This window comes from Mobula hypostoma, chromosome 4 (assembly GCF_963921235.1).
Source record: "Mobula hypostoma chromosome 4, sMobHyp1.1, whole genome shotgun sequence".
NCBI classification, from domain to species: domain Eukaryota; kingdom Metazoa; phylum Chordata; class Chondrichthyes; order Myliobatiformes; family Myliobatidae; genus Mobula; species Mobula hypostoma.
This window is the reverse complement of record NC_086100.1, coordinates 200902383-200921634: the sequence shown is the minus strand read 5'-3', so window position 1 is coordinate 200921634 and position 19252 is coordinate 200902383. Positions and strand designations below refer to the sequence as shown.

At 46.4% G+C, this 19252-nt stretch overlaps 1 protein-coding gene and 2 non-coding genes across 3 annotated transcripts; all 3 read left to right on the top strand.

Annotated features, from left to right (window-relative positions):
* Positions 1–8606: 8606 nt before the first annotated feature.
* On the top strand, positions 8607–19189 carry nop56 (NOP56 ribonucleoprotein homolog). The gene is made up of 12 exons (XM_063047216.1): positions 8607–8673; positions 8852–8941; positions 10138–10252; positions 11808–11975; positions 12419–12617; positions 13216–13403; positions 13856–14007; positions 14583–14683; positions 15746–15894; positions 16083–16204; positions 16429–16587; positions 16673–19189. Exons 1-12 carry the CDS (start codon positions 8671–8673, stop codon positions 16901–16903), a joined length of 1677 nt encoding a protein of 558 aa, XP_062903286.1. The 5' UTR covers positions 8607–8670; the 3' UTR covers positions 16904–19189.
* On the top strand, positions 12994–13130 carry LOC134346047 (small nucleolar RNA SNORA51). The gene has a single exon (XR_010017809.1). It is a non-coding gene; the product is annotated as a small nucleolar RNA SNORA51 (small nucleolar RNA).
* LOC134346043 (small nucleolar RNA SNORD57) lies at positions 16259–16327 on the top strand. Its single transcript, XR_010017805.1, has one exon. It is a non-coding gene; the product is annotated as a small nucleolar RNA SNORD57 (small nucleolar RNA).
* Positions 19190–19252: the final 63 nt, after the last annotated feature.

The following is a 19252-nucleotide window of genomic DNA, read 5'->3' as shown; positions in this document are numbered from 1 at the left end:
CTCAAAGATGTCAGAGTTGGTGCATGAAAGTTGCGTGCAGTGTAACCATAAATGACAGTTTTGGATGATTTTCTTGCGATCACAAGACTCTGTTGGACATTGATAATGTGAAATGCTGCAGGCTTGTTTCCCTTGTTTGGTGACAAGACAGGCGATGAGGCAGCAGTGTGGCCTTGATTGCAGCAAGGACTAGGCCTCAAGCGGGCTTGCCTGCTGTTGCAGTCCAGGTGAGACAACGCTGGAGACAGTGTAGCATGGCACCCATGTTCAGATAGGAGATGGCTTCTCCCATCAGTGCTGCCCTCCAGTGTTTGACTGGAGGAATGACAGGCGGGATTGCTTGGAGCTGTACCATCAATTGCATGTCACTCAGAAACTGGACTATACATATGTTTTCTTACATAACAATGTGAGTTGTTGTTTTCTTCTCTCACTATTTTGAACATATGTTACGCACCTGGGCCTGGAGGAATGCTGTCTCGTTCAACTGCATCCATATAGGGTCTGAATGATAATTAAATATGATTTGATTTGATTTGAAACATTTTCTTCTGTATGTTATTTTTTATCTTTGGTTGTGCTTTTTGTTGCCTTGCACACTGTCTCTATGTGGCCTTGTCTATGACACTTTCAGCAAGCCTTTTCTTTGAACCAACATTCATTTGCATCATGGGAGTATTTATCACATCGATAAAATTTTTGGTTTTTTAGGGACCATTCAGGGACATTTTGTGCATTTTACATTCTAAACTCTTTTCCTGTAGTTCTGCTGCATTCTTTTCTGCAGTCTCTAACAATATTGCAAAGGTCGATGCCCATTCTAAGGTTAGGTCTTTCAGGCAGTAGCCTCTTCTGAGTGTTTTGACTATGCATTCCACATACAACCCTATCCCTTAACGCATTAGAAAGTCCATCACTAAAGTCACAGTATTGGGAAAGTTTGCACAGTTCTGCAATATATTCAGAAATGCTTTCGTCCTTTGACCGGTGTCTTTGGTGAAATCTAAATGTCACAGCTATTACTAGCAGTTTTGGGTTCAAGTGACTTTGCAAAATTGCAACAATTTTGTTGAATGTCCTACTTGCTTGCTTTTCAGGAGTAACTAAATTGCTGAAGAGACTATATAATTCTAGCACCCGTTAAGCTAAGAAGTGTGGAGATTTTCTTTACCTCATCCACATTGTTAGTATTACAAAACAGTTCAACCCTCTCGGTATACGATTCCCAGTCCTCATTAGCAATATCAAATTCATCAGCTTCCCTGATTAAGGCCATTGCCGTGTTATTTTTGTTTTAGCTTTGCTATACATGAATACTCATGTACAGGGTCAAGGTGCAAAAATACATTATTAACAGCCAGACACAGCGAGCACACACAAGACCACAATCACGTAATAAGACCACTCCCTCCTTTGTGATGCTGTGAGTTGATGCACAGTCCTCACACATACAAGTCAACAAACCCATACAGAATTTCAGTAAAAATACAATGATGCAGAATATGCATATAGAGCCCAGACCCACACCCCCCAGCCCAGCAATATCATCTGTCGACAGGCCTCTGATGCCCACGAGGTGACATCATGGCTCTGAGCCCCAGTTCTCACCCCGATGCCCGACTCCAGTGAGACAAATCCGCGGGTTTGAGGCCCAGCTCTCACATTTACAAGCACATATAGAATATTAGTAGAAGCACTGCCACACAAATACATATGTGTATAATCCAGATCCCTCAGTTCTTTGAAATCTTCAGTCACCACGAAGCTTGTCTTCTGTCGAGCAAAACCCTGGGAGGGCAGCACCAACTTCATGTATCTACTGCCCCCGATGAAGGGCAACAGCTTCATCCCCTCATTCCAGACAAATGTGAAAAAGGCGGCACTGAGGCTTCAGGCCTAGTGCTCACTACGACCGAGGACTAGCCCCCTCCATAAAAGGGTTGACTATTTTCTAAACAGAGAGAAAATTTAAAAACCTGAGGTGCTTGGGACTTGGGAGTCTTTGTGCAGGATTCCCTAAATGTTAATTTGCAGATTGAGTCTGTGGCGAGGAAGGCAAAATGCAATGTTAGCATTATCTTAGAAGGGATGTGCTGCGAGTCTGTGGTGGCCAGTGCGATCATGTTTGCTGTTGTGTGCTGGGGCAGCAGGCTGAGGGTAGCAGACACCAACAGAATCAACAAACTCATTCGTAAGGCCAGTGATGTTGTGGGGATGGAACTGGACTCTCTCAAGGTGGTGTCTGAAAAGAGGATGCTGTCTAAGTTGCATGCCATCTTGGTCAATGTCTCCCATCTACTACATAATGTACTGGGTGGGCACAGGAGTACATTCAGCCAGAGGCTCATTCCACCGAGATGCAACACAGAGCGTCATAGGAAGTCATTCCTGCCTGTGGCCATCAAACTTTACAACTCCTCCCTTGGAGGGTCAGACACCCTGAGCCAATAGGCTGGTCCTGGACATTTCATAATTTATTGGCATAATTTACATATTACTATTTAGCTATTTATGGTTCTATTACTATTTATTATTTATGGAGCAACTGTAACGAAAACCAATTTCCCCCGGGATTAATAAAGTATGACTATGACTATGACTAAACTGGAGAGGGTTCAAAGAAGGTTCATGAAAATGATTCTGGGACTGAAAGGCTTTTCACATGAAGAGCTCTGGGAATTTAGAAGAATAAGGTGTGACCTAATTAAAACCTATTGAATGTTGAAAGGCCTTGATAGGGGCCGTCTGGTGGCATCGGCACTGGACCCGGGAGCGGAGGTTCCCGGGTTCGAAACTAGTCAGGTCTGCTCCCGAGTACGCTTTCCATCCGCGCCGGGTTGAGCGTCGAGGTCGCAACTCAACCTCGTAAAACAAAGGGAGAAATACTGCGAAAAATATCTGTGTGAGGAGTGGCGCGCCACACAGTCTCTCTCTTTTGCTCCGCGCCTTGTAAAAGCCATGAAAAAGACATCATCACAGATGCACACACGCACACACACACACAGACTCACACGCACGCAGGCATACGCAAAAAAAAAAGAAAGGCCCTGATAGTGTGGACATGGAGAGGATGTTTCCTTCGGTAAGAGAGTCAAGGACCAGAGGACACAGCCTCAGCATAGAGGGGTGTCATAAGAACATAAGAAATTGGAGCAGGAGTCGGCCATCTGGCCCATCAAGCCTGCTCCACTATTCAATAAGATCCTGGCTGATCTGGTCATCTCCACCTACCTGCCTTTTCCCCATAACCTTTAATTTCCCTACTATGCAAAAATCTATTCCAACTTGTCTTAGATATATTTACTGAGGAACCCTCCACTGCTTCATTGGACAGAGAATTTCACAGATTCACCACTCTCTGGGAAAAGCAGTTCCTCCTCATCGCCGTCCTAAATCTACTCCCCCTAGTTCTAGTCTCACTACCAGTGGAAACACCTTTCCTGCCTCTATCTTATCTATCCCTTTCATCATTTATATGTTTCTCTAAGATCTCTCATTCTTCTGAATTCCAGCCAGTACAGTCCGAGGTGACTCAATCTCTCCTCATAGTCTAACCCCCTCATCTCTGGAACCTCCTCTGCACCACTTCCAAAGCCAGTATATCCTTCTGGTAAAGAGACCAGAACTGCATGCAGTACTCCAAGTATGGCCTCACCAGTACCCTGTATAGTTGCAGCATAACCTCGCTGCTCTTGAATTCAATCCCTCTAACAATGAAGGCCAACGTTCCATTTGCCTTCTTGATAGCCTGCTGCACCTGCAAACCAACCTTTAGTGACTCATATACAAGCACTCCCAAGTCCCTCTGCACAGCAGCATGCCGCAATTTATTACCATTTAATTAATAATCTGTGCTTTCATTTTTCCTTCCAAAGTGGACGACATCGCATTTACTAACATTGTACTCCATCTGTCAGACCCTTGCCCACTCACTTAAGCCATCTATATCTCTCTGCAGACTCTCTATATCCTCTGCACAATTTGCTTTTCGACTCAATTTAGTGTCATCAGCAAACTTAGATACACTACATTCGTGTCCCCTCTTCCAGATTGTTAATGTATATCGTGGACAGCTGCAGGCCCAGCACCAGCCCCTGCGGCACACTGCTCACCACTGCTTTCCATTGGTTAACCAATCTACTATCCATGCTAATACATCACCCTCAACTCTATGCATCCTTATCTTATGGATAAGTCTTTTATGTGGCACCTTATCGAATGCATTCTGGAAATCCAAGTAAATAATGCCCATCAGTTCCCCTCTATCCACTGCGCTCATTATATCCTCAAATAGCTCCAGTAAGTTTGTAAAACAGGGCCTACCTTCGCTAAGTCCATGCTGTGTCTGCCTGATGCCTCGCTATTTCTTCTTTAATGATAGCTTTAAGCATTTTCCCAACCGCAGATGTTAAACTAACAGGCCTATAGTCACCTAATTTTTGCCTAGATCTATTTTTGAACAGTGGTGTGACATTTGCCATCTTCCAATCTTCAGGGACCTGCCCAGAGTCCAGATAATTTTGTTAAATTATCACTGAAGCCTCTACTATAACTTCTGCCATTTCTGTCTGTACCCTGGCATGCATTCCATCATGACCAGAAGACTTGTCTATCTTCAGGCCCACAAGTTTGCTTAGCACTACTTGTTTAGTGATAGCTATTGTATCGAGGTCCTCACCTCCCATCACATCCATAACATCTCTCTTTGTGTGCAGTTTTGGGCTCCTTATTTTAGAAAGGATACACTGACATTGGAAAGGGTTCAGAGAAGATTCACAAGAATGATTCCTGCAATGAAAGGGTTACCAGGTGAGGAACGTCTGGCAGCTCTTGGGCTGTATTCCCTGGAGTTCAGGAGAATGAAGGGGGATCTCATCGAAACATTCCAAATGTTAAAAGGCCTGAACAGATTAGATATGACAAAGTTATTTCCCATGGTAGGGGAGTCTAGGACAAGAGGGCACAACTTCAGGGTTGAAGGACGTCCATTTAGAACAGAGATACGGAGAAATTACTTTAGTCAGAGGGTGGTAGATCTGTGGAATTTGTTGCCATGAGTGGCCGTGGAGACCAAGTCATTGGGTGTATTTAAGGCAGAGATAGATAGGTTCTTGATTAGCCAGGGCATCAAAAGGTATGGGGAGAAGGCAGGGGAGTGGGGATGACTGGAAGAATTAGATCAACCCATGATTGAATGGCAGAGCAGACTTGATGGGCCTACAATAAGATAGTCAGATATGTACTTATATACATTCCGATGGCAGTGATACTCTAACAAAATTTTCCTGTTAAACCGGATCTGTCCCAAAGATCTCAATTTCAGAATTAGATGGTTCCTCTGCTCCTTGGAGGACCTGCGTTCAAACAATGTACGTTGCACCATTTCTACACAAGTGCACTCCCTACAAATGTCCGTATCATGTATATTAATTCTGAACAAGGTTGATTCAACCTGTTATGTCCAATACACAAACGTGCAAGTATAACTTCATCGCCCCTCTTGTACCCATCTCCGGTTGAGGTCCCACCACCCTCTCAGTTTTATATAAATTCTGTCCTTCCTTTTCATTGTCCCAACTTTGCTGCCACAGAGATTGAATGGGCTTTTTAATTATCATCTCCCCCTTTGGCAAAGACACCACTGCATTGGAATCCCTAATAGTAAGTGATTGCTTGGCTAGAATGTCTGCCACCTTTCATTCAACCCCAACATGGGCAGGACCTGTTATGAAATGTCTACACACGCCTAGACCCTCTCAGGAAGAATATCTGGCCTACAGTTTGAAATCCTGAAGAAGGGTCTCGGCCTGAAATGCCGACTGTTCACACTTTTCCATAGATGCTGCCTGGTCTGCTGAGTTCCTCCAGTATTTTGTGTGTGTTGCTACAATTTAAAATACCTGTTTTAATAGATGTCAAGACTGAGAATGAATCAGAACACCTCAGTACATAATCAGGGCGTACTTCTTTGCCCAACTCTAAGGCTAAGAAGATAGCAACCACCTCAAGTCTTTTCTTACTAGTCAGCTGAAACTTTGAACATAATCTAGCTACAAGAACTTGTCTGGAATAGATAGTGAAGTGCTTCTCAACTCTTTCACCATGAATTATCCATGAATTGATCTTGAACAATTGTTTAGTAACACATCATTTAAAACAGCATTGTTTATTTCAGGGTCATGAAAATGTAATGCATGAAGTGAAGTGTGCAAATGACTATTCGTCGATTTTGGTTCGCTGCAGAAAACCTCTCCAACATGAGGTGTGCATGTATGGATGAGTTGTTTCTGGCATTGGACCTGTATTTAATAATGTCACAATAGCATAAAATGATACTGTTTTTCTAGTGTTGCTAGGTGAAATTTAATGATGTTCTTCCAAACTGAACTGTCATTGGTCACTCACAAGCCAACAAGATTTTAAGAATAATGATGGCTCTCCAACTGTGTTATTTAAAAGGATACTCATATTGTCACTTGCCACATATGGATTCTGCTGCAGGGCACTCTGGAAGCTGTGAGTCATTCTAAAGTACACTGAGTCACTTTAGGTGTTTATAATGAGCTTCAATGGAATTTCATAATTTGGAAGCTCTTATGTATATGTGATGCTTTCACTGATGTAGCAGTAAAACAGAATGGGATTTCAACTGGTAGAGAAATCAAGACTTACACAAAATTTAAGGGAGGAAGCATTTAAAAGGTGGTAGCCGAAGACCTTACCCGACAGAACCTGTAGTCCTACCTTGAGCACTGCAAGTATCCACATTTCTGTAGAGTCCTAGGGTCCATGGACCCCTCGATTAATGGTAAGATTCCATGGCATAAAAAAAGTTGTGAAACCCTGCTGTAGACGGCAGTTAACTAAGGTAGTTGTCACACAGATCTACAATGTTCTGTAGTCTCAACTATAGATTCATACCCTTATCTGACTGCTCTACAAGTTAAGATCAAGGTAGCTATTAAACTGTAGGGTCAGTACAGCCAGCTTATTGTGATCAATGCCATATTTTACAGTTTGCCCCTCTTTACTGTATTGCTAATTTCACTGATGTGCTAAGCTGTAGGAAATAAAGTGAATTTGTGGATTTGCCAACATTACTGGCTTCCCCAAATTTCAGCCCATCTTCTTTTATACTTAAAGCTTCCTTCAGGATCTGGAGGTTTTTCATAGATCACTAGCACTTTAACTCAATCAATTTATGGTCAGCTGTGAGAGAAACTTCCTTAAGGTCAATGTTTGCATGCCTCTTTCATTTTATGGTGTTAATAGTTATTACCTTTCTGGGAGGGGGCAGTACAGTTAATATAATGCTATTACAGTGACAGCTGTAACATCGGAGTTCTGTAAGGAGATTGTATGTTCTCCCCGTGATGGTGTGGGTTTCTTTCCACATTCCAAAAATGCATGGTTTGTTGTTATGGGCAAGTTATCCCGGCGCCTGGGGGGGGGGGGTGGCAACGCTTGCGGGCTGCCCAGCACAATCTTTGCCAAGCAACACACATCAAAGTTGCTGGTGAATGCAGCAGGCCAAGCAGCATCTATAGGAAGAGGCGCAGTCAACGTTTCAGGCCGAGACCCTTCGTCCACGTCTCGGCCTGAAACGTCGACTGCGCCTCTTCCTATAGATGCTGCTTGGCCTGCTGCGTTCACCAGCAACTTTGATGTGTGTTGCTTGAATTTCCAGCATCTGCAGAATTCCTGTTGTTTACAATCTTTGCCAATTTGATTTGATAGAAACAATGCATTTCACCGTATGTTTCAATGTACATTTGACAAATACCATAAAACTAATTTTGAATCTTTTAAATTTTTAAACATACTGCCCTGTTAGATGGATATTGCCGAATGAAAGCCTCACACTCTTTTCCTGACTTCTGACTCCCATGGGTTTTCCAGCCACTACTGCTTCAATGACAGGTTCAGGATGCTGCCTCAAATATTGTGTTTTTGCCTTTTTGCAAAAGAAGGTCTTATATGATCATTATGCATTATGATCAGAGATTAAGGCAGCTAGGGCTTTACTCTTTGGAGAGAAGGAGGATGAGAGGAGACATGATAGAGGTATACAAGATATTAAGAGGAATAGATAGAGTGGATAGCCAGCGCCTCTTCCCCAGGGCACCACTGCTCAATACAAGAGGACATGGCTTTAAGGTAAGGGGTGGGAAGTTCAAGGGGGATATTAGAGGAAGGTTTTTTTACTCAGAGAGTGGTTGGTGCGTGGAATGCACTGCCTGAGTCAGTGGTGGAGGCAGATACACTAGTGAAGTTTAAGAGACTACTAGACAGGTATATGGAGGAATTTAAGGGAGGGAGGGTTTGAGGGTCGGCACAACTATGTTCTATAAAATTACACCTGAACACTAACTACTGGATGTTTTGGACCATCTGTTTAGATATATAAGAACGCATAATATCTGCCTGTCAGATATAGCTGAACTACCGGTCTGTCTTCAGGCGCCACCCCGCCTCCACCCGGTTGCGCGGGATCCATCCAGAGCGCGGCGTTTGAAAGTCCCGCTCAGCCGCCTCCTCTATGCTAATTAGCCTGCGTTGGGCAGCCAGTCAGAGCCCGCTTTGCTACGAGGTGGGCCGGTATAAGATGCTGCGTCACGCGGCGCCGAGCCTCAGTCGGAGCGGGAGGTTGTCGAGGGTGGCGGCGGCGTCATGGTGAGCAGGCCTGGGTCATGGCGCCGTGAGGGAGTCGGGCATGGGAGAGGGGAGCGCGGGCCGGGTTAGGCCTCGGGCTGTGGCGAGGGGTGGGGGAAGTGAGGAGCGGCGTGGCCAGCTGGGGTCTCCGGGGTCGAGTGCGTGGCCGCCCCCTGACGCTGTTTCTGCCACCCTGCAGGTGCTGCTGCATGTGTTGTTCGAGCACGCCGCCGGCTACGCGCTGCTAGCGGTGAAGGAGGTGGAGGAGATCGGCCTGCTGCTGCCTCAGGTGAGGATATCGTTATCGATCGGCCGGCCTGTTGGCATCTCTCCCCTCCCCCCCCCCCACCAGGGCCGCAGCCACCACGTGTGGGGCCTGGACTACAGGCCGCCCTCTCCCGCAGTACGCACGCTGAATTCTTCCTGACCCTTTCGTTTCTCGTCCGGACGTGCCGCCAAACTTGGCGGATGTTCTCGTCACGTACATACTTACCCGCTTACTAAATTCCTTTATGTCTCAGCTTCATGCTCTTGCTGAACTTTCATCCCCTTTATACGTGCTATACCCGTTATATTTTGTTTACGTCCATTTTAGGCTTGCGGCGTCAGACTGCTGTGTTCAATATTGACATTGCAGTCCGGTTTTTGATGCTTAAAACATAAATCCGACTTAGTTACAGATTTATATGTCGTGAAATTTGGAGGCAGAAATGCAAAAGCATAAAATTACTGAAAAAGTGACGAAAATGTCTATCTTGTGTGTGCTTCTTCATTGATTCTGTTTTTTTGTATTTTAATTACATACTATAAAAATAAGTTTACTTTAAACTTTAGATTTCACTGGGTTGGGGTCACATTTTGGCTCATGGGATCTGTGTGGGAATGAGCTAATGTTGGATTTTATTTCTGAATTATTGAGCACAAGATGCTCTTTGAACATGGTCACCTCACTACCGGAAGGATGTGGAAGCCATAGGAAGGGTGCAGAGGAGATTTGATTTACAAGGATGTTGCCTGGATTGGGGAGCATGCCTTGTGAAAACAGGTTGAGTGAACTTGGCTTTTTCTCCTTGGAGCGACGGAGGATGAGAGGTGACCTGATAGAGGTGTATAAGATAATGAGAGGCATTGATCGTGTGGATAGAGGCTTTTTCCCAGGGGTGAAATGGCTAGCACGAGATGGCATAGTTTTAATGCTTGGAAGTAGGTACTGAAGAGATGTCGGGGTAAGTTCTTTCTATGCAGAGAGTGGTGAGTGCATGGAATGGGCTGCCGGCAGCAGTGGTGGAGGCAGATACGATAGTCTTTTAAGAGACTGCTGGATAGGTACATGGAGCTTAGAAAAATAGAGGGCTATGTATAAGCCTAGGTAAAGACGTGTGGACATGTTTGGCACAGCTTTGTGGGCTGAAGTGTCTGTATTGTGCTGTAGGTTTTCTGTTTCTATGACCATGGTGTACCTATCATGTAGTTTCTGCCTGACAGGTGGAGGAGAGCATTGTGTCCATTGGAAAGTTCAACAACATTGTTAAACTGGTGGCGTTCTCGCCGTTTAAATCTGCGCAGAGTGCCCTGGAGAACATCAATGCTGTTTCTGAAGGTGAGTGTTTCAAATGGGGTAATGGGTTAACTCCAGTGAGTGAGCTGCTCACTATCTCCAACATGTGCTTATATCCCCTGGCATGTACATCAACAGCCAATCCACCCAGGGATGTAGCCGGCAGGTGTCACCACGCCAACATGACATGCCCACCACACCATGTTCAGCAGAGCACAACAGCAAACAAGTCCCCGTTGCTCCCATGTGAACAGACCTCCCAACATGTCAAGAGTTTGATATCCAGGCTTCTAATTTATTCCCAGGGTGTGGGTGTTGTGGCAATCCATGCAACACAAAATTCCGGAGGGACTCGGTAGGTCAGGTAGCTTCTATGGAAAAGAAGTAGTGCACTTGTACATCTAGCTCACTCAGTGTTATTCTCATCCTGAGCAGAATAAACATAATACTTAATGTCACAAATAAAAAAAACCTGCAGATGTTGAGAATCAAAGCACTTTATGTTGTACATCTCTTCTCCCTCCCCCCCCCCCACACACACACACACCACCTGCTTTCCATAGGGATCACTCCCTAAGGGACACCCTTGTCTATTCATCCCTCCCCACTGATCTCCCCTGGCACTTATCCTTACATGTGGAACAAATGCTACACCTGCCCCTACGTCGTCTCCTCCCTCACTACCATTCAGGGCCCCAGTCTTTCCAAGTGAGGCAACAATTCACCTGCGAGTCTGTTGGTCATACACTCTGCTCCCAGCGTGGCCTCTGTATATTGATGAGACTGCTTCGCTGAGCACCTACACTCTGTCTGCCCAATAAAAGCAGGATCTCCGGGTGGACACCCATTTTAATTCCACTTCCTATTCCCCTTCTGATATGTCCATCCATCATTGTCAGGCCACACAATGGCCTGAACATCGATTTCTCAAACTTTTGGTAGTTCCCAACCCCAACCTTAACCATTCCCTCTCCCCTTGTCTGCCTGCCCATCACCTGCCTCTGGTGCCCCACCCCTCTTTCTTCCATGCCTTCTGTCCTCTCCTATCAGACTCCCCCTTCTCCAGCCTTGTGTCTCTTTCACAAATCAACTTGGTGAACCCTTCAGGTTTCACCCATCACCTTGTGTTTCTCCCTGCCCCCTCCACCCATCTTTTTCTCTAGTTCTGCTGAAGGGTCTCAGCCGGAAATGTTGACAACTTTTCTATAGATGCTGCCTGGCCTGCTCAGTTACTCCAGTATTTTGTCTTGATAATATTCCAAGTATCGAGTTCAGCTGTAGTGTGACTAGCAGCAAGCTGGGTGAGGAGGGATGTAGGAGTACAGTTTGTTTGGCTGGTAATTGGTTGCGACAGCTCTCAGTTTGCAGTGACTTTTCCTGGCTGGCTGAGTTGCTTTCTCTGCTTGGTCTGGGGTGGAGAGTTTGTGGGGACTGGCATTGGGCATTCCTCAGTGCGATGATGACTCATTAATCAAATCTGTCAATCCACTGACTTCCAGTGAAGTGAACCAGTGAGACTGAGCACTGCAGCGAGCAACGCGTCTCCCTCCCCTGCTCCAGCTCCGCTCCTCTCAAACTGCAACTTGCTCCCTCCCAGGTATCGTTCATGAGGACATGAGGCTGCTGTTGGAGACCAACATGCCGGCTTCCAGCAAGAAAAGGAAGGTGATGCTTGGCGTGGGCGATCAGAAGCTGGGAGCGGCCATCCAGGAAGAGCTTGGCATCCAGTGCCAAGCAGGAGGGGTGGTGGCCGAGATACTTCGTGGTGAGTCACCTGATGAAACAAGATAAGAGGCATAGTAGACAGCAGGATGTAATGGGGCATAATTTTAATGTGATTAGAGGAGCAGATAGGGTGATAGCAGAGTATCTGGAATGCCCTGCCAGGGGTGATGGTAGAGGCAAATACATTAGAGATGATTAGAGACTTGGAAAGGCACATGGATAGAAAAATAGAGGCTGTGTGGGAGTGAAGAGATTGATCTTGCAGTAAGTTTAATGATTAGTACAAGATCTTGGGCTGAAGGGTGTGTACTGTGCTTACTCTATCTGCCTGTTCTTGCCGCCCTGAGTGCATAATGCCAATCTGTTAGGCCATTAGATAATGGGGTGAGAGTGTCTCCCTGTTGCCTGGTTGGTGTTGTGAGGTGTCTTCTGTTGGTGTGTTAACCTCTCCTGATTCACTGGTTCTCCGCTGTTTTGGTCTAGGTGTCCGCCTGCATTTCCATTCCCTGATCCAGGGCCTGACTGCACTCTCCGCTGCCAAGGCCCAGTTGGGGTTGGGCCACAGCTACTCGCGCGCCAAGGTCAAGTTCAATGTCAATCGGGTTGATAATATGATCATTCAGTCCATCAGCCTGTTGGACCAGCTGGACAAGGACATAAACACTTTTTCCATGAGGGTCAGGTAATTCAGCAATTCTCTATGAGGGTCAGGTACCCGCAGGCTTGGCCAATAATTAGCGTATTTTAGAATCTCATTGTAGGAAGGATGTGGAAGCTGTTGGGAGTTCAGGAGATTTTTCAGGGTGCTGACTGCACTAGAGAGCATGTTTTGAAAGGTTGAGCGAGCCCAAGCTTTTCTCTTTGGAACAAAAAAGAAAGATTGCCTTTAAACTTGCCCAACATGATCTCCTCCCACCCCCCCGAATGTTAAGCGTGTGTCCTCTGGTGTTTGATGTAATACAGTGCTATCCATCCGCCCTGATCGTTGGATGTGTATTGAATTACCGGCACCCATGGGAGAAGGTAGGGGTGAGTGACCAGGAGCTTTTGAGGTACTGGATCTCCCCAAGCTTACCACAGGCTCTGCTCTCGTTTGGAGAACCTGTACAGGAAGGGGAGGCAGAGCAAGATCCCTGTTACACCCCAGTCCGGCTCTTCCTGTGGCCTGGGCTGGATTGTTGTCAGGGAGACACAGATTGCTGGCTTTGACAGGCTGTGCTGCACATTGAGGACGGGGATTGCCTGCTCTGCTATATCCTGACATTCTCTCATCCTTGCAGAGAGTGGTATGGCTACCATTTCCCAGAGCTCATCAAGATTGTGGGTGAAAACTACACCTACTGCCGGCTGGCAAAGCTGATCGGAAACAGGAAGGAGCTTACCGAGGAGAGTCTGCCGGCGCTGGAGGAGATTGTGATGGATAGTGCCAAGGCCCAGGCCATCCTGGATGCATCGCGCAGCTCCATGGGTAAGTGGGTGATGGGCTCTAGACTGTGGGGTGGGGTCTGGAGAAGGGATAATCTAAAGGCAACGCTCTGCCATTTGTGGAGCAGCTAGTTATTTGCTCCTGGGTTAGTCGTTCCCCTCTGCCCCATGATAGGGTGCTGGGTAACTCCACAATATGAGGTGCCTTCAGCTTCAATTCAGTTCAGCTTGGTTATGGATAGGACAAGCGTAGAGGGATATGGGCTAAACATTGGCAATTCGGACCTGCTTGGCTGGGAATGGCACAGACCAGTTGGGCCAAACGGCATGTTCCTATATACTGCCTGACGTGACCACGACCACGTGTGCTGGAGGGGGCCTAATGTTTTCAACATGGGGCATTAATTTAAAGCATTTACCTATACTTCAGTAGTTGCACAGCTTGGGTTTGTTCTGGTTCCAAGATGTCTGTCAATAATTACTCTCCTGTTGCAGGAATGGATATCTCTCCCATTGATCTCATTAACATCGAGAGCTTCTCGAACAGAGTGGTCTCTCTTGCCGAATACAGGAAAACTCTCCAGGAATATCTGCGTTCCAAGATGAACCAGGTGGCACCGAACCTGGCCACGCTCATTGGAGAGGTGGTAAGTGTCTGGTGTTTGTCTCCCGGCAGCTTAGTGCTCAGAATATGCTTGCCTCTGCTGGGATATTCCTGTCAGGCCTCCAGCAGGTTAGAGAGCACCTGGTCATGGAGCGGGAAGATTCCCAGATTCACTTAGTGTAAGTGTTGTCGTGGCCACAGATGGCACAGTGATTAGATTACCTTTATTTGTCACGTGTAGTCTGTCGCAGTGCATTCACTGTGTTTTGATGTACACGTGACAAATAAAGGTAATCTAATCACTGTGCCATCTGTGGCCACGACAACTCTTACTCTATATATGGGGAGAACGTATGCTAATGTGCTAGCACTGTATTCCTGGGGAGTGAGTTTCTGGGCAGACAATCTGCTCTTTTGTTCAGTAAGTCACGTGACTTCCTGGTGGCAAGGACGGGAAGGGTGCTGAATCTCAGAAAATAAATTCTAAACTAGAAAAAGAAAGAGCAAGGAATTAAAATGGATGGCGTCAGACAAAAATTAAGGGAGATTAATTGATAAAAAGAACAAAGCTGATTCTGGTATTTGCTTGCAGTTTAAGTTGTGGTTTTCTCCCTGCAGGTTGGAGCTCGTCTGATCTCGCACGCAGGCAGCCTGACTAATCTGGCCAAGTACCCGGCCTCGACAGTACAGATCCTGGGAGCAGAGAAAGCTCTGTTCAGGTACAACTGCAGGGTGGCTGTGATGATGGCAGCAGACTGGGAGTCCTTGTTGATGCACTGTCCGCAGTGTGTGTGATACCAGACCCCAGGCTCTGAGCAGCCACCACTTTGCTTCATTATGGTGCAGTGTGCATGTCTGTTCAGGGGTTTGGCAGGTATTTTGTCTTTCTGTCATGTTCCTCCAGTCTTGTTCTAATTGTTATCTTTAAAGTGGTGGTCCTCTGTGTTCTCCCATGACATACTCAATGGGCTGAATAGTGCAGCTGACTCTTGGGGTATTTAGTCAGTACCAGTTCCCTGTAACCCATTACAACATAGACCAGTACAGCACAGTGTGCTGAAGCAGTTAAATTAGTGATCAAACAAGCCATATACTTACATTTCCTTCACATTCATGTGCCTGTCTGAGTATCTAATCTTTCTGCATCTGCCATCACCCCAGCCACTCTTGTCATGCCCATTTACTACCTCCCACTAGTCTTCAGACAGTAACTAAACTGTCCATGCTTTTGGACTTGGGAGCAAAATTAGGCGAATCAGCCCATTTCATCATGGCTGATTTGTTGTCCTCAACCGCATTCTCCTGTCTCCCTGTAACCTTTGATGGCCAGTGACTTGATCTCTACAACTGTTAATGGCAGTGAATTTCAGACTAACTACCCTCTGGCTAAAAAAATTCCTCATCTGTTCTAAGGCAGCGCCTGTGTTCTGAGGCTATGCCCATTGGTCCTGACTCTGCCACTACAGGAAAAAATCGCCTCCACATCTGCTCTGCTCCTTTCAATAATGGATTTTGATGAGATTATTCTCTCTTCTCTCCCCCCCCCCCCCCCAAAACAGCATCAGGCCCAGAGCCATCAAATGCTTCTTGTTCATGGGAAGCTGGAAGCCCTGGGAGAGCTGTCAACTACCTAGGCTCAGGACCAGATGTGGGTCTCAGCAGCTCACCTATTGTGCTGCCTGCTTGTTGGAATAATTGCTCATTGGTATGGCAGAGGGTTCCGGTCCTTGTGGTGAATGGAGTCGTGTTTTAACCTTTGCTTCCATTTTTGCGGACTGCAGGGCCCTGAAGACGAGGAGCAACACTCCCAAGTACGGTCTGATCTTCCACTCCACCTTCATCGGCAGAGCAGCTGCTAAAAACAAGGGCCGCATCTCGCGTTACTTGGCTAACAAATGTACGATTGCTTCCAGAATTGACTGCTTCTCAGGTGAGTGGGTGTGGGGAGGTGTCTGCTGCTCCACTCCAGGCAGCTGCAGTGATGCTCTATTTTTCGTCAACAGCATCTCACTGCTGTGAATGTTGACAGCTACCTTCTGAGCAGAGTGGTGTGCTGTGTGGGGTTCCTTCGGTTCCCGGTGTTAGTCCATCACACATTCCTTGTCCAACCTTCCACAGAGGTCCCCACTAACGTGTTTGGAGACAAGCTACGAGACCAGGTTGAAGAGCGGCTGGCGTTCTATGAGACGGGAGAGGCTCCTCGCAAGAATATCGATGTCATGAAGGAGGCTGCTGCTGAGGTGGGTGTCAGAGCAAGCTGTGTGTTTAGTGTGCCTCGTCCTGGGCAGATCTGATGGAGGTGATGTGACATTACCCACCTGACTAACACTGGAGGGAAAAGACTGATTTAATGAGGCTGATCCAATTGGGTCTGTTTGGTTTGGTGATTCCAGCAGGGCTGCTGGTGTGTGTTACCTGGCCCTCCCTGCCACAGCAGAACTCACCAGCAGTTGTCTCCTTGCAGGCAGCGGAGGTGACAGCACAGCTGAAACGTAAAATGGAGAAGAAAGAGAAAAGGAGGAAGAAGAGGGAGAAACGAGCACTGGAAGCTGCAGCAGCGGAGAGGGAGCTGGCTGAGGAGGACCAGGAGCCGCCTGAGAAGAGGGTTAAAATAGAGAATGAGGTAAGGATCTGACTGAGTAGAGGGTTAAAACGGAGAGCACGAGCTGCCTGTCTTCTAACTCGAACACTCTTGGGTCTTCCTGCAGGTTGGAGACACAGAGCTGGTGAAGAAGAAGAAAAAGAAAAAGAAGGTGGAGATGCAGGTTGAGGAAGAACCAACAGTGGACAGTGTGGCAAATGGGGTGCAGGAGACTCCAGCCAAGAAAAAGAAGCATCGCCAGCCTCTCGAGGCTGAGACACCAGAGATCCCGGTACTGGACAGTAAAAAGAAAAAGAAGAAGAAACACAAAGGTGGGGAGGAAGCCTCTCCCCTGTGACCTTTGGTTGCTGGAGCCACCTGACCTGTGAAGTTGTCCCGGTGGGTTTGGTCTTTGTGGACCTGGTCCCCTTGGTGAGGAAGACCCACTGCTGAGCCTCTTCCTTCACCAGTGTCTGGCAGCTCCCTTGTCACTGCTGTCAGCTCGCAGGTGCCACTCAGATTACAGCAGTCATGTATTTGGCCTCTGGAGAGAGTGGGTTGCAGACTCGTCTGCCTTGTAAATATGTAAAGACAATAAAACTCCAAACTCTTTCAGACTGAGTTCACTGGTGTAAGTTGTATACAGCCACAGGGTACCTGGGTGGATCAGGACGCTACTGAAGGCTGACAGTGGAATATTGCATTGGAGGGAAGCCCTGTGATAACTGGGAATGAATGGTAATTGCCACTACTCCTTCCCACTGGTAATACTTGGATTTTTTTTTTATGTCTATTGAGATAATTCTGGAGTAGACATGGGTTACATCCCCTCAATGCCAGTCTTTGCAAGTGGATGTCTGGAACTGCAATACTCCTGGAGTGTTCAGAACAATGCTTTAATAGTTCACTTGTGCTGCTACAGACAACCCTTCTCCTACACAAACATAGACCAGTGCGGCACTTGAATGGGCTGTTTTGCCTAGTGTTGTACTAAACCAATTTAGTAATCAAATGCCAACTAATCTCTGCCTACGTAATGTCTGTATCCTTTCATTTCCTATTTCCTCCCATTCATGTGCTGATCTAAATGTCTACCACTACCACCTGCCACTGCCCCAGGCACCCACCATGTTATTTAAAACCTTGCTTCTCACATCTATAATTTTCCCCACTCATCTTAAATGCATGCCCTCTGGTATCCAGAACTGCATGCAATATTCCAAATGTGGCTTAATAAGTTTTATAGGGTTTTGCAACAGAACTTGCTGACTTTTGAATGATGTCTTGCATATTAATCACCCTACCCACCTGTGTAGCCATGTTCTGGGAGCTATGAACCTCTGCACATCTCCACTGAAGGGCAAGGCCCTAGTGTGGTTTCATTTCACAGTTGACACCAGGTTATTTCTCCACCCACAACTAATCTACATTCTTTGCCAGTCTAATGCTGCTGGACCAGACAGCATCAGCCCCAGGGTACTGAAGGTCTGCGAGCCAGCGGTCTGGTATTTTGCAGCACCTTTACAAGTCTTGAGTCAGGATAAGATACCAGTGCTATGAATGACTTTGTGCTTGGTGTCTGTACCCAAGGAGATGCCACCTGAACTTAAATGACTACAGACAAATTGCCCTCACGGTGTTGGAGAGGCTGGTCCTGACTTGCCTAGAGCTACAGGTGAGATCTTCATTAAACCCTTGACATTTTGCCTACCAACCTTCTGTGAGAGTGGACTCACTCTCACCTGGATGATGCTGGTGGCATTGAGAATCACATTTTTTTGATTTCTTGCACCTTAAATACAATCCAGCCACTATGTGAGAAGCTGAATTACTGACTAGCTGACAGATAGACCCCAGTTTGTACAGCTGGGTAGTTCTGTCTGAGATGGAGGAAGGGATGGGACTGACCTGTCTGCATTTCTGTTCACACTCTTCATCTTGGACTTTTAGTAAACATCAGAGTCTCCTGCAGTGGTTGGGGGGAAATCACTGCTGAATTTGGCCAAAACCAGGGAGATTTTAGGATGAAGAGGACATTTTGGGAGAAGTGATTGTGTTGGTGGAAGAGTACCTGGACACCAGACTTGACTACACCAAGGCTGTCCACAAGAAGGGGATGCTGGAGATCTTTTGCAGCATGTACAGCTGCCTCTGCGGCTTTACTTTGGGGGAGTGGTGCTGGTGATGCCAGAAGGCTGGATCAGTCCTTGGCTAAAAACCAAACAGGACACAATCTGCAGATCCTGGAGGAACTGAGTGGGCCAGGCAGCAGGTATGGAAAGCTGTGTTGCTTGTCTAAAACATGGACTCGAGCTAGTGGGGGAGTGGTCAAGTAGGCCACGGAAAGGATATTCCTGATTGTCCAGTAGTGGAGCACCCTTTCGAACAGACTCATTTAACTCTGCTGTCACAAGGATTGTTGCAGAAAACCTTTCCTACCAAATGTAGTGAGTATATTCAACAATTCATCTCTACAACAGGAGAACACACACAGTACAATATCATACATTATTGCACATTGGTAAATTGTGTATATTCTGTACTTTATTGATAGTTAATATATTTGCTTTTAAATGCTGTAAAATAATTTCCCACTCATGATCGATAAGTACTCAGTGTTAATAAAAATGTCTGCAAACTTGGGCATTGAAGGTTACTGGATGATGTTCAAAAATCTATCGGTCTTTGCTTTAAATATACTCACACC